At 35.1% G+C, this 14,359-nt stretch overlaps 1 protein-coding gene across 2 annotated transcripts in view; it reads left to right on the forward strand.

Moving 5' to 3' along the window:
• The window catches only part of PRKDC (protein kinase, DNA-activated, catalytic subunit), an 86,008-nt gene that overhangs the window by 34,253 nt on the left and 37,396 nt on the right, over nucleotides 1-14,359 (forward strand). The window contains exons 37-53 of one of the 2 annotated variants that reach the window (XM_027674190.1): nucleotides 695-880; nucleotides 1,802-1,906; nucleotides 2,896-3,063; nucleotides 3,346-3,473; nucleotides 4,468-4,675; nucleotides 5,709-5,887; nucleotides 6,926-7,094; nucleotides 7,646-7,711; nucleotides 8,133-8,205; nucleotides 8,431-8,579; nucleotides 9,690-9,827; nucleotides 10,028-10,147; nucleotides 11,046-11,189; nucleotides 11,407-11,558; nucleotides 12,095-12,226; nucleotides 12,641-12,752; nucleotides 14,183-14,307. In XM_027674190.1, coding sequence (XP_027529991.1) covers nucleotides 695-880; nucleotides 1,802-1,906; nucleotides 2,896-3,063; nucleotides 3,346-3,473; nucleotides 4,468-4,675; nucleotides 5,709-5,887; nucleotides 6,926-7,094; nucleotides 7,646-7,711; nucleotides 8,133-8,205; nucleotides 8,431-8,579; nucleotides 9,690-9,827; nucleotides 10,028-10,147; nucleotides 11,046-11,189; nucleotides 11,407-11,558; nucleotides 12,095-12,226; nucleotides 12,641-12,752; nucleotides 14,183-14,307 — 2,354 coding nt within the window. The remainder of the gene's footprint in view (nucleotides 1-694; nucleotides 881-1,801; nucleotides 1,907-2,895; nucleotides 3,064-3,345; nucleotides 3,474-4,467; nucleotides 4,676-5,708; nucleotides 5,888-6,925; nucleotides 7,095-7,645; nucleotides 7,712-8,132; nucleotides 8,206-8,430; nucleotides 8,580-9,689; nucleotides 9,828-10,027; nucleotides 10,148-11,045; nucleotides 11,190-11,406; nucleotides 11,559-12,094; nucleotides 12,227-12,640; nucleotides 12,753-14,182; nucleotides 14,308-14,359) is intronic. The other variant, XM_027674198.1, reaches the window with a different exon arrangement.

Here is a 14,359-nt window from a genome sequence, read left to right on the forward strand (position 1 = left end):
TTAAGGTAAATATCCAAATTGGGTCAAACATTTTATTGTCATCTGCTGGTTTTGACTACTTTTTTAAAAAAAATGTATTATTGATTACATTTGATATCTCTTCTGTAGTTTTATGCATTTGTGACATAAGGAAGAAGAAAATAATTTATTTTACTCTGCCATCCAAATCTGGTGAAATTACAAGGTTGATAATCCAGTTTATAAGTGGTTGCCAGCTATTCAAGTGGAGAATGCAGCATTCAGATTTGGAAGTCACTAACCATTATTTTTGGAAGAAAAGAGATTTCAAACATATTTAGTTAATATTTGCTATACCAGGGTTTATTTTTTTTTTCCAAAATGAATGCAAATAAATTAGCATATGTGCTGTTTCTCAGTTTCATACTAAAATTTTCAAGTACTGATCTTTAGAGGTATTCTGGATTATCATTTATTCCTCCATATTCACACAAAAGGTATGGGAAGGAATTGCTGCATTGTACTCTGATTGAAACATGAGTAAATTAGACAGAAATCTCTTTTTTTAAGAAGAATGTTCTTTTAATTTCTTGCAGAGAGCCTTCTCCTTTATCCTTTTGAGATTTAAATCTAGCATTGCTTTTGATTTTTTTTTTTAATGATTGCCCGTACCAATGAAGTGATCTTATCATCTTTTAATTTGGGATACAAGAATCTACCTGTTTTTTCCTTCCAGGTTGGTAGCATTTTGAATGGCATGTTAGATCAGAGTTTTAGGGAGCGTGCTGTACGCAAGCAGCAAGGAGCAAAACTGGTGACAGCTGTACTAAGAAACTGGGAGAAACTGGACAGCTGGTGGGCCAGAGGTTCAGCTCCTGAGAGCAAAATGGCAGTCTTGACCCTGCTGGCAAAAGTTCTGCAGGTATGCATTGCTTTATAAAATCCAGGTAACCTTTCTAATTCTGTAGGAATTGTATCTTTCTTTCAAAAAATGCTATTTCATTCTAATGCTTTGTGTTTGGGAAAAAAAAAAAAGAAAGTAGTTGGAGAATATCAGAATCTGTTTTTTTAATCAACATAGTACAAAATATATTTGGACAGGCAGAAATTACTAGGTTTTGCTCTTCTCCCTCTCTTTTTTGTTTTTTTAAATTGTTCTCATGTTTTTGTTGCCTCTTTTGGAGTATTGGTGCGAGTGCAGAGAATGAACTTTGAAACTGAGCAGCCTCTGATAACATTCTTTGCCATGTTGGTATTCAGAAAGTCACAATGTAGGAGTTCTACCCGTATCAAAAGAATGCAGAAATATCTTTATTTTTAAAATCTTTAATTTCCCATTACATTGGGATTTTGGTCTCAGTTTTTTCTTTCTCTATTCTGAAAACATAATTATCTGCATATCCTATTGGGGCTTTTCAGGAACTTGTAAAAGTAGCTGTACACAAATATATGAGAATTATTTTTCTTTTTGATAATTAGTTATTTTAAACTTGAATTGGTTTAAAGGTATGTGTTAGGATACAGAATGCAAACTGTATTGCTGTGTTACCTGGCAGTGAAGTGACTAGTAAGAAATTTGGCTTTGAGAGGGAGCTTAATATTTTTTTAACTGAAAAATATCCAACATTATGATTGTGTTTGTACTGTGTAGGAGTTTTTAGAATTCTTATTGAGAGTCCTTTTAAAACCAAAATCAGTCTTTATGTGCTTTCTGTTAATTCAGTATATTTTTGGAAATAAACAGTTCCATAGCTCATGGGCTTTTTATTGTTCATTAATACAAATCTCTTTGATTAGGTAAAAAAAAAAACAACTAATTTTTTTATTTCTTCTGTCTTTCCAGATAGACTCTTCGGTTTCTTTCAATACCAATCATGAAGCATTTACAGCTGTTTTTAATACCTATACCAGTCTACTCACTGATCAGAGTTTAGGCTTAAATCTTAAGGTAAATTGCTCACTTCAATGGCTTCCCTGCCTTCCCCAGATTAGAATGGTAGTTGTTCATGGAATTCCCTGTTCTTTGTCTTAAATTATAGCACAGACACCACTTCTATTTTTTATTCTTCTGTTCAACATACTAAAACTTGTACATCATCCTTTTTGTCCTTCAGACAATATTACAGTAGGACAGTATCACAGATACCATGTTTTGTTTTAAAGTGGGTTTTTTTTTTCCCTTGCTCAGATGAAAGGCCTGTAATTTTTAGGAAAAAAATTACTGTCAGCGAATTATTTAGAACTCCAAAGTGTTCATTTGAGAAATGATGGTTAATCAGACTTTTAGTTATGAGTGGCATTTCCTACAGGTCAAATTATGAACATCTGTCATTATTTAATGTTCATGTCTGCAAGTATGAGACCAGTACTAATGGATTAACTGCTATATGTGGCTTGATCAGGAGAGGGAGATAAAGTACTGCATACTGAAAGCAGAAGTTATAAAAGATGCTGGAACATAAGGGTTGGAGTAGAATATTAAAAAATTTTGTACTTTATGAAACAGCTTTGCATAGTTGCTTCCCAGCCAGCCTACCTTTAATTAGACAGAGTTTTGTACTTTCCCATGGATTCGAAATAAATAAAGTTTGGGATCTTGCTTCGGCTGTGAGTTGGTGCATTAAATTGACGACTTGTGTGAGAATGAATGCTTGCTTAAAAGAACAATGGGATATTATTCCTAGCCATTTCAGCTGTGAGATATTAAATAGCTTTTAACTCCCACTCAACAGTGACCAAAGCTGTTTTCTATACGAGCAGCTGGAAAGATGAGGAGCTACATAACATATTTTTATCAGTACACCAAGCCATTGAATTAGTAAACACAGCCACTGGTGCTGTTTTGTGGTCCTATTCAGCTGGCTTCATAGTTAGGGATTAACTTTTTTTTAAAGTGTGAAACAGTTGTTTGATTTTGGTTTGTTTTTTCCCCTTCAGGGCCAAGCAGTGATAATTCTCCCGTTCTTCACTAATTTGACAGGAGAAAAACTTAATGACCTTAAGAATGCTCTTGATCAACTTGTAGCTTTCAATTTTCCCATGAGGTCTGATGAATTTCCCAAAGGAACCTTGAAGCACAATAACTATGTAGACTGCATTAAGAAGGTCAGTATTTTTAACAAATACATAATTAGAAGCCACAGTGAACTACATCTAGAAACAGTGTTTCACAGGATCTGGAATTAAAGAGAGAGATTCTCAGTTCACATAAGGAAATCAGCTTTTTGGTTTCTGAGTTATGTCTTTATTCAGAAGATTAATCTACAGATGCACATTAAATAAACACTTCTGTGCATCTGCTTCTGGTCAGTATTAAAAAATAATTACTTCATTAGATTGATTTGATTTTATCCGGTGTGGCTAAGTTATACATTATTTCTTTTTCAGTTGTTAGATGCATTAGAATTGTCTCAGAGTCCAATGTTGTTGCAACTGATGACAGAAATCCTCTGTAGGGACCACAGACATTTCATGGAGGACTTATTTCAAGCCAGCTTCAAAAAAATTTCGAGAAGGTGAGTTTAGTCTATTGGATTTTGCTCTTGTTCTCATTGAATTTTTGCTGAAGCAAATGTGCTTCCTGCATTTTATTGTCCTTGTAATAGTGATGATTTACACTATTATTTACATAATAGTTTTAATTTAGACTTTGATTTTGTCTTCACATTTTTAAAGTATTTCTGAAGTGTGAAAAAGTGACACCAATTTCCAGATTACACTTCCAGTGCCTGTGCAGATTTGAAAAGCCTTCTGTAAATTAGCTGATTCACAATTCAATTGACTATAGTAATTGTGTGTTACATATTTACTATCCCTGTATAACCACATGATCACTTAAATTGATAGCACTTAATAATGACAGCGAATTAATTTGTTCAGCCTCTTTGGAAATACGACAGCGCATTTAATTGAATGTTTCCAGGCTGCCAAATCATAGACACAAACATGCTCTGTCCGCAGAAGAGGTCTTCAGTCTGTTCTGAACCAAACATTTCTATTCCTGATGGGCTGTTAAGTAATGACTATATATTTTCCTGGACCTTATGTCCAAATCCAATTTTTCAAATTCTAGCCCTAGTAAAATTATTCAGAACAACAGTTCATCTAGTAGTGGAACACTCGAATAGGCCACTGAACCTTATATCAACGAAGTCTCCTCCTTTTTTCCTTCTTGTTTGCCTACATTCGTCACATACACCAGATAAATTATTAGTTTACGTTGATCGATATAAAGGAACTGAGAAAGCTGATGTTTGCTTTGGGATTTAATTATTATAGATGCACCAAGTTTACCATCTGTTGCAGACTAAGAAGCTGAGGGTTGTGGCTTTTTTGGTTTTTTTGAGATCTCCATAGTAAGTGGTGATTCAACCTGATCTTGCGTGTCTTGTAAGATAACCCAAGAGGGGTATGAATGCAGAGAGTAAAAAATTTAAATGTCGCAGGGATTTGAGACATAAATGAAGTCTGGTAAAAGAGTTTTTATTTTGAGATTTCCATCTTGTTTAGGAGCACCACTGCCCAACAAGTGATACTGTTGGACACCGTTCACAAAATGTTCCAAAGTGAAGAACTTGTTTCAAATACTACTCGTCAAGCATTTATGGATCGCTCCCTCCTTACTCTGTTGTGGCACTGCAGCTTGGATGCACTGAGAGAATTCTTTGGCAAAATTATAGTACAGGCTATGGATACACTTAATTCTAGGTTTACAAAGGTATGAATTATTTTTTTTTTTAGGATTAGGGAAGATCTAATAAAATGCAGGTGTTGATACGTATGTTTTGCTTTTGAATGAAACACTAATGGAAACTGTTTGCTTTCCACTTTTCTGTATCTTGAGATGGAAGTTTGTGCCAGTTACACAGTTTGATTGTTATTGAGAAACTTTTCTTTATTCCCCAACACACTGTTCCATTGAAGTTATTGCAGGTTTGCATATCTACTGTGTATAATAACTGAAGTTAGAATGTTATCTATATATATCTAAAGGGATCTGAAATTCTGTCAAAAGCAAAAACACATTCTAACTTTGAAATATAAAAACTGTATAAAATTGTAGCCTGTTATTACGTTGTAGGATAGAGATATTCAAGCTCTGTAATGAAAGCTCTGAAATTGGGTACATTACTTCTAGAGAAATAAATACATCTCTAGTCATTGCAAAGATTCTTCAGCAAGGGATTAGGATCACAGATCTTCCTGTCTCTATTTACAGCCTGTCTTCCAATTTAACAGTACATATAAAGATTTTGTTGCCAGTGAAGGTTTCTGCTCTTGCTTTAGTTCTTCTCTCCCATGGTTTTACTGGTACACCTGTTTAAAGGCAGCAGGACAAACAAGATGCTGAAATGATCCAAGTTGAGTAACAGTTAAAGCCAAGACGTCTGTAGAGTCATCCCCACCATGTTTCCATGGCTGTAAATGCTGGCACCAGTGAGGTGCATAAAGAAACTCATGAATAGTACCCAGTATGGTGCTTATTTTCCTCTTCTATCCTTATAATAATTTAGGCCAATTGTAGGTAAGACAGCTCACCTGATAAACACAGGTCAACACAGTTTTAATAACTGTACTACACAGAAGCTCAGAATTTGTCAGTCTTTTATTATCATCAGTTCTTTTCTCTGTTTCAGAAGGTAGAAGTAAGCTAAAGGCTGTCTAATAAAAATTTGAAGTAAGTGTGGAGCTACTTAAAAAAGACAGGATCCAGGAAATCTCTTTCTGAGGTTTTATTTGTTTGTTTCTAGTCCAATGAATATAATTTTGATACACAAGTCACCAAGAAAATGGGGTATTACAAGCTGCTAGAAGTGATGTATGTGCGTCTTTCAAAAGAAGACGTTTACTCCAAGGACTCTAAAATAAACCAAGCTTACCGTGGCTCCATGAGTGTAGAAGGAAATGAACTTACCAAGACACTAATAAAGTAAGACTATTATTTATTTTATTTACTTGTAACTTTCTAATTAAGTTTTGGCCAGACACATTTTTTTAAGTAGACCATATGAAACAAAAGATGGATTTGTTCAAGGGCAAATGTAATCTGTGATGTAGTTCTTGATTTTAAATGAAATACACGGTATTGAATTTGCATTGATAGAATGATCCCTAGCATATGTCAGGATAACTTTTGCCTCCTGTTTTTGTCCTTTTTTTCCTATTTGTTAAGCTTGTGCATTTATTTTACCTTTTCAGTACGATTCTTGGCCTTTAATTTGTGTTTTCACAATTTTAGTTTCAGTATACTTACAATTCTATGTGGAGTATGGTCCTGTGTTGCAAAATTGGTATTTATGTGATTGATGAGAAGATGGATTTTCCTTTACATTTCATAATGCAGCAGCACACCCACTAGGTGTAATTTGACTTACTCACCAGTGCAGAGGGGGACAAAAGAGAAATACTGAATATGTATGCTAATTAGTATTATTTAATTTGTTTACTATGTGGAGAAATATATAAGATAACTGAATTGCTTTTTGTTTTGATTTTATTTTATTTTACAACACTATGTCCTATGAGGACTTCCAATAATTTCTTGGCTATGATTTGCAGAGCTATAAATGGCTTTGGGCCAAAGATCTATAAAAATCACATCTAAACTAGTTTTTATCCTGCTAATGTATAGCATAGTTTAACATGCACATCCATTCACAGTTTTGTGGCAAGGGACCATGAGAGAAATTTATGTAGGCATCAAAACATATCTCCATCTTATATGAACATTATCTATCATCACATTCCTGATGACTGTTGTGTAAATACTTGGGGAAGGTGTCTTTGTCATTGATGAATGGTTCCATTTTAGGGCAGTATACTAGTGGAGAATTTGAACAAGTCTGAGGTGGCTTAATCTGATACTGCTGTCTTGAAATTCTGTTGATTCACTGGTCTCTGGTTGGGACCCTTCCCATGTTTCTTAAAAGACTTCTGATGGTGTTTTCTTGCCTGTTTGTATTTTAAGGTCGTGCTATGATGCATTTACAGAAAACATGGCAGGGGAGAGTCAGCTGTTGGAGAAGAGGAGACAGTATCACTGTGCAGCATATAATTGTGCTATTGCTGTCATCAGTTGTGTCTTCACTGAAAGTAAATTTTATCAAGGCTTTCTTTTTACAGAAAAGTCAGAAAAGGTGAGGAACAGTTGTTGCTGTTAGAAGGCTTCCAGAGCATGAAACACAAAGTGATGTTTCCTGATGGCAATATATCAAAGAATGAAACCTGAATGACGTGCAATTATACTAACAAACTACTCAATGAGGCAATAGAAGAAGTGCTAGCTGACTGTCTCGCATCCTTGATGCAGTTTGAATTGCTGATGAAAGTTTTACTGTCTGTTTGCATGGGTGAAGTAGTGATACTTGCCCTGTTTTCCTTCCAGTCTCAATCAATTTTCTAAAATGTGAGGTTAAAAACCCTATTGTCCCAGTTTTCCAGTGCTTGGAATATACTTGAATAAGAGATACTCTTTTTACAGAGCACATTCTGTGTTGTGAATTCTTGAGGAGTTGAATAGCAAAATTTTCTTTGAAGTATTGATCTAGAAGAGAAAACATGCCGTATTTTCTACATTGTACATTGATCTGTGGGGTTTTTTTAAAGAAGAAATAAAATCCATTCAAAGCAATTGTTACTGTGTGCAGCATTATAATTTTGCTATTTCCTAACATGCTTTGGTTTGCAGAACTTGCTGATTTTTGAAAACTTGGTAGACTTGAAGCGTCAGTATACATTTCCTGTAGAAATTGAGGTGAGTGAATTTTCTGGCCTTTAGTGATCCTAATTAAAAAAGGGTTATGACTTTAACAGTGAAGAACAGGTCAATTCTCACATATGGAGAAAAAGGATAAAAGAATGGACTATTCCTCTAACGTTTTAAAATATGCTTTTGTGAGAGAAAGCCATACTTGAAATTTAGAACATAGCCACCATACACGTAACTTTAACATACTTTTTAGCATACTTACTCTGGTAATGAACCGCTGTAGGAATAAGTAATTTAGCTGTTGTTCTGCAGCATTAATAATGATAATTTACAACATGGGATTTTGTTCATGTTAAATGGTTTTGATAATGTTTTGGCAGTTCTATAAATAAATAATCTGTAACTTTAAAAAAAAATAATTTAAAGAATTAATTAAGTGATTTCAACTTTATTTCTTGCTGTTTAGGTGCCTCTGGAAAGGAAGAAGCGGTACATTGCTATAAGAAAGGAGGCCAGGGATGCAGGCAATAGCGGTCAGGGTATGAGAGTCTTTTATGACTATGAAAAAAAAATGCTTTCTTAGCTTTCATACAGTGTTTGTTGCTGTGTTGCTAATTGGCTTATACACTAGCAGAAACAAATAAAAGCAATCAATGTATTTCATCTAACGATCAATTCACAGCCACCCTCAAGTTTTAGTGGCCAAAAAAGACTTGCTTCATGTAATTATGTTGATTAATGTTCTATTGTTTTTTCCTATCTAGATGAACCCAAGTATTTAGCTTCTTCATCATACATGATGGATAGCAGTTTGAGTGAGGAAATGAGTCAATTTGATTTTTCAACTGGAGTCCAAGGTTTTTCTTATAGCTCCCAAGATGCTACAGCTAGCAGCACTCATTTCAGGAGAAAGGTAATTTAGTGACTTATGTACTCTGAGGAAGAAAAGTTTTATGCTTTCCTGTAATTGCATGTATTTATTGGAGTTGAGAAAGAGAAATCTCTAGTCTCCTGTATTTGTTCTATCTGACTGAAAATGGGTTCCTCCAGAAGATGAGGGAGGGGACTTGTGCTATTTTCTGTCAGTCACTTTTCTTTTTGCCTCTCTCCAGTGTCTACAGCTGGAAAAAAACAGTGCCTTACCTTGAGTTTCTAAAGCTGAGTAGTGTGAGTGAAGTCCAGCCTGAATTGTAAAAAGGTGTCTTGTGACTGCTCTCAGGCATAGCTGCTGATGGTTGCATGCATCAAATGCATGCAATAATAATCAAACACTTCATTATTTTTGTTGTGGCACCTTGTATTTAACTATTGATCTTGGGAGATATTAAATGCTGTTCTTCCACGACTTGAAGTTGTGTTTCTTCTGCAATCAAAAGATGTCTCATCAACAGTAATACTGATAGGATATTTGATATGAAACATAAGGCTTGTAAAAGTATCATAGACACTGAAGATTTAATCTGTCAAAATAACTGTTAACATTGGTAAAGATAGACTCTTCCCATGTTTTGGAACGAGGAGGAGTTTTAGCTGCAGAAAAGTTAAGCAGATAAAAAGTACACTTCTGTTTTGTGTAGTAGTGTTGTAATTTCTAACTAAACAATTTCCTTTTGTGATTTACTCTGTGTGGCAAAAGAAGGCTGTGAAAAAACACATCCATAAAAATAAGGCTTTCCCTCTTCGGAATGTATTCTTTGAGCTATGAAATGAAATAATTTCTGTGAGGTTCAGCTTAACTCTTCCTCCTTTCAGCATTTGCCACACCTATTCTGGCAGGTAGTAAAGTCAGAGTAACATAAAGTTGACATCTGTTGGCACAAAAAGTCAAAGATGTGCAGATCTGGTACAAATATTTGGGAGGTGTCTGTTTGAGCAACCCATTTGATGTATTATTCCCTGTTGCGCGCACTGAGACTATAGTCAAATCAGTAAACACTAATAAGATCAGAATGACTTATGGCAGGATTGTCATTTAAAAGGAAATACAGTGTTGTTATTATTCACATTAACACTTTTTTTTCAGGAGCCCACAGAATACATGGTTTTAAATGATGAGATGGAGTTGGAAATGGACGAATTCAACCAGCATGAATGTATGGCTTCTATGACCACTCTGATTAAACATATGCAGAGGAACCAGATCACACCCAAAGTGGAAGAGGCCAGTATTAACCAAAAAGCTGGCATTTTTCCACTAATGATACCAGGAAAAGGGAGTCATGATTGAATCTCCTAATTTATTCATTTTCTTGGCTATATTATAGTGGAATCTGTGTGGTTTGAGCTGGGGGCTTTTTGGCTTGGTATACCTCCTGGGTGCAAAAAGTGATTTGATTTTTGCTCATCTCTCTTAAATATCAGGGGACAGTTCCAGTAGATCTTCCTCTTTGGATGAAATTTCTGCATGGCAAATTAGGAAACCCATCAGTACCATTAAATATTCGCCTCTTCATAGCAAAACTTATTGTTAATACTGAGGATGTGAGTAATCTTTTGGTAATTTTTTTTCTGTTAACATAAGAGGTTGTATTATAATATCAACCGTGTAACTCTTGCAGAGTAAAATACTTCATCAGCTGAGACCTTTAGGGCATTCAAATTAAACAGTTTGTCCTGATAAAAGGGAGCACATTTATAGGCCAAAATTCAAGATAGTGCCAGTATTTTGAATGTAATATTAATACTTCTTCTCCCAAACTCTACTTCTATAAGTAGAGGGTGTCCACAATGCATGTCTTCTGTAAACTACAAGTAATTTATTCATTGATACAGACAAGAAGTATTGGCTGATTGTACTTGCCATCTTTGCAGGAGCAAATATAATGTTTTATTAATGGTCACAGATGAGTCTTATGGAAACACTTTGAGCTAAATGATGTTCTTGTTGCAGAAAGATAATAAGATAGCATAATGTGTTTTCTAACTCTCATTCTTGGGTTAAACATTCTCAAGCTATTTCATACAGTGATAACCTCTTTCATACAGTGATTTTAAAGTATAATATTTCTGTCTGAAATATTCCAAACCCAAATTCTGCTGAATTTCAGAATTAATTCAAGAAACTTTATACCCATTTAATGCTAGTTTCTTAGTAAGCTATCTGAAATGGAAGGGTAGATGAATGGTATTGTCTCTCAAGTCCTTTAGAGACAGAGTTTTTGGTGTGAGACCCATATCGTCTGGGCCTTAGTGAAATAATTAGCTTTCTGTGAATAATTGGTTAAAGGTTTCTAAGCAAAAGTGAGAAATGTAGTTATGGATATTTTCTATTTAAAAGTTTTTCTGGTTGTTGCTTTGTAGGTTAAGCAAAGTGCTAAGAGGTTGGTTTAGCAATCTTACCTGTAGTGTTTACTGAATAACAGATTACTGTTTTCTATAGGTGTTCCGGCCTTATGCGAAGCAGTGGCTTGGTCCATTGCTGCAGCTTGTTGTTTCTGGAAATAATGGAGGTGAAGGGATTCATTACATGGTAGTGGAAATAGTAGTTACAATCCTTTCCTGGACAAGTGTAGCCACCCCCAAAGTAAGGAAATGTGAAGTTCATTTTTATTATTATTGTAACCATTTGGTAATGAATGAGTGGGTTTGTTACTATGCACTTACAATCATTTTATACATCAGTCCACTGTTTCTTTTACATATTAACTTCAAACATAACTTGTTTACTTGCTTGCTTTCACAAAACAATATATGTCTTTGTGTTGGAGTCCCTATGTTTATTTTTGGTGTATTCTTTGTAGGGGAATATTAAGGATGAGATTTTAGCTAACAGATTGCTTGAATTCTTGATGAAGAATGCCTTTCACCAGAAAAGAGCTGTGTTCAGGCACAATCTGGAAATCATAAAGACAGTTATAGAGTGTTGGAAGAACTGTCTCTCCATACCCTACAGGTAAGTGTTTGGACAATTGCTTTCTTTTGCCAATATTTAAAAAATAAAAATGAACATTATCAGAGGAGATAAAAATGTACGTTCAGCTGCAATAGTAAACTTTTTGTCCCTAGAGTTGACATTAGAACTTCAGAACCAAACTCTCCAAAGATTGTAAATTAATTTGCAAAAGAACAAGGAGAGAAACAGGGAAAACATTTAAAGGATTACAAAAGCAGCAACAAAAGCAGGAATAATCTCTGCAAAGATATTTTATTTGACATTTTGGGTATTATCGCTGAATATTGGTGCACTCTTAGTAAGATTTTTGCTATCTGCCATGCTCCTGAACTTGTTGAGCATTTGTGTGGGTTTTAGTTGTTGTAGGATGGGGTTTGGGGATTTTTTTTAGGGGGGTTGGGGTTTTTTTGCAAAGACTTCCTCATTGAAGCTATATATGTGTACATGTCCACATATACACAGACAATGAGTGATTTATGATGTGTCTATTTTGGTGTTTTCGTCTATATAATTGCTTTTATGGTTTTATCCAACAGTTTATTGTTTGAAAAGTTTTCTAGTGGAGACCCTGATACAAAGGACAATTCAGTGGGAATTCAGCTGCTGGGAATTGTTCTTGCTAACAATTTGCCACCCTTTGACCCAAAGTGTGAAATAGATCGTGTCAGGTGAGAAATGCAGTTTTTTTGTGAATGATTTTGAAAAAAGCTTAAGCCAAAGGCAGCAAGTCCATTTGTCAACGTGAAGTGTGGGAGCTGGATTGCTTATCATCCCTTTGCTGTTGTCTATCAGAGGTAATGCTTTTCTAGCTGCAGATTGCATACTTCTATTTTGGAAAATACCTTGAAGTACGTAAGGTTTTTTTATAGTGGGTCCCAGGTTGCAATTTCATGGGAATTAACAAAGACAGGAATTGCCAAAGCAGGGATTTGAGACACTGCAAGTGGAAAATCCATGTTGTGCTGTATTCAGCTCTTCTAAAAGCAGTCCCTATCCCCCTAGGCAGCTCAGGTGAGTTTTTCGTTTCAGTTTAAATATGCAGTAGTAGTAGTGGCTTACGGCAGGTCTACCTTTTGTGTTAGGTATTTTCAAGCTTTGACCAGCAACATGGGCTTACTAAAGTATAAAGAAGTTTATGCAGCTGCAGCAGAAGTGTTGGGACTTGCTCTTCAATACATTGCTGAGAGAGAAAACGTAAGTGAACTGTGCTGTGTTTGACCATTCCCGTCTTAATTTTATGTTCATCTTTTATATGACTACTCATTTCAGCTCCAAAAATGAATGCATTTAAAACTCAACAGTCTTTGTCCAACAGATTGAGGTTTAAACTGCTAACTCAAGAGTAAAAGAATGTAAGAGCAGACTAAGTGCAAAGTTTTTGACTTGCTCTTTTGTAACTGACAGTGATTGATCTCTTTCTGAGACTTTTGCTAACCAGCAACACTAGCATGATTCGTTTTAAAGTTGGGGTTTCTTTAAGAGAAAGAAAAAGGCAAGTTCAAGATTTGGAATTACCTTTTGAGTATCTGTATCTGGAGATGTTTAATAACTTGCAAGTTTTGATATAAAATTTAAAGATTAAACTGTTATTTAATTTTGAATCCAGTTATTTTATAGGTAGTGGATAAGGTGAATGCAAAACTGTTACTCATCAAATCCTACAGTACTAGAATTTGTGGATAGTTCTTGATGATCACAAAAATCAGTTTGAGACATATGCTAGAAATATTCACACAACAGTTCATGAACTTCTGGAATTTGTTGCCAGAAGATGTTCTAGGGGTAAGTAGCATCAGCAGGTTCAAAGAGAAATTAGGCACATTGATGCACAAAAAAGTGTCATGAACAGGTTCTAAAAGCAACAGACATCAGTGTACGCTCCAAGATCCCTAATCTAAGGACAAATGCATGTTGGGTTGTATGAGAGAAAAGGAGGACAAAACGTAGCCAGGATCGTGTGTTTCCCCTAGATATCTGTCTGCAACTGCTTTTGGAGACAAAAATACCAAGATATTGGCTTGATGGAGTATTAGTTATTCTTACTTCTGTCCCCACTCTTCTTACTTCTTTCCCTACCTAATTCCATTCTGCCTGTTCTTTCACAGTTTGTAGAGTATATTTCATTAATATTCATAAGTCTTCTCTTTCACGGTCTTCCAAGTTCCCTTATAAGCAGTATTTTGAATAAATGAGCAAAGATGGTGCAAATTTTATCCTTATCCACAGCTTATTTCTTTGGCGCTGATTAAAGGTTGTTGGTTACTTTTCACCTTTTCACTAAAAGTCTATTTTTTTGTGTTTATTAATTGGACATCTTCTGTACTGAATGAGAAGCTGCTTAATATTTATATAGGCACACTAAGCAACTTGTATTTCGAAATTAAGGCATGGGTTCCAAACCAATTGAAGGAAGCTTGCAAACTATTATTTATGCAGCAGTCGTGTGTTTTAGTCAGGGAGAGCTGTACAGGAACCATTAAGCACCATAAATGTTATGATGAGTCCGATGGATCTTGTCTAGGAAAATGCCATAGAATCAAACAGTACAGCAGTAGAACTGTGTGTCACTAAGGTGGTTATGAGTTTCATGGGTATCCTTGATTTACTGCCTTTCTCATTTTCAGGTACTTGAAGATCCAGTTTATGATTGTGTCGTAAGACAATTAAAACAACATCAGAACACCCAACATGATAAGTTTATTCAATGCTTGAATAAAGTTGTTAAGAATTTTCCACCTCTTGCTGACAGGTATGTCACGATTTACATGGTATGTTGATTATAGATCTAGAGGAATAATAGA

The sequence above is a fragment of the Neopelma chrysocephalum genome, unplaced genomic scaffold (assembly GCF_003984885.1).
Source record: "Neopelma chrysocephalum unplaced genomic scaffold, ASM398488v2 Primary Assembly neopelma1_22, whole genome shotgun sequence".
NCBI classification, from domain to species: domain Eukaryota; kingdom Metazoa; phylum Chordata; class Aves; order Passeriformes; family Pipridae; genus Neopelma; species Neopelma chrysocephalum.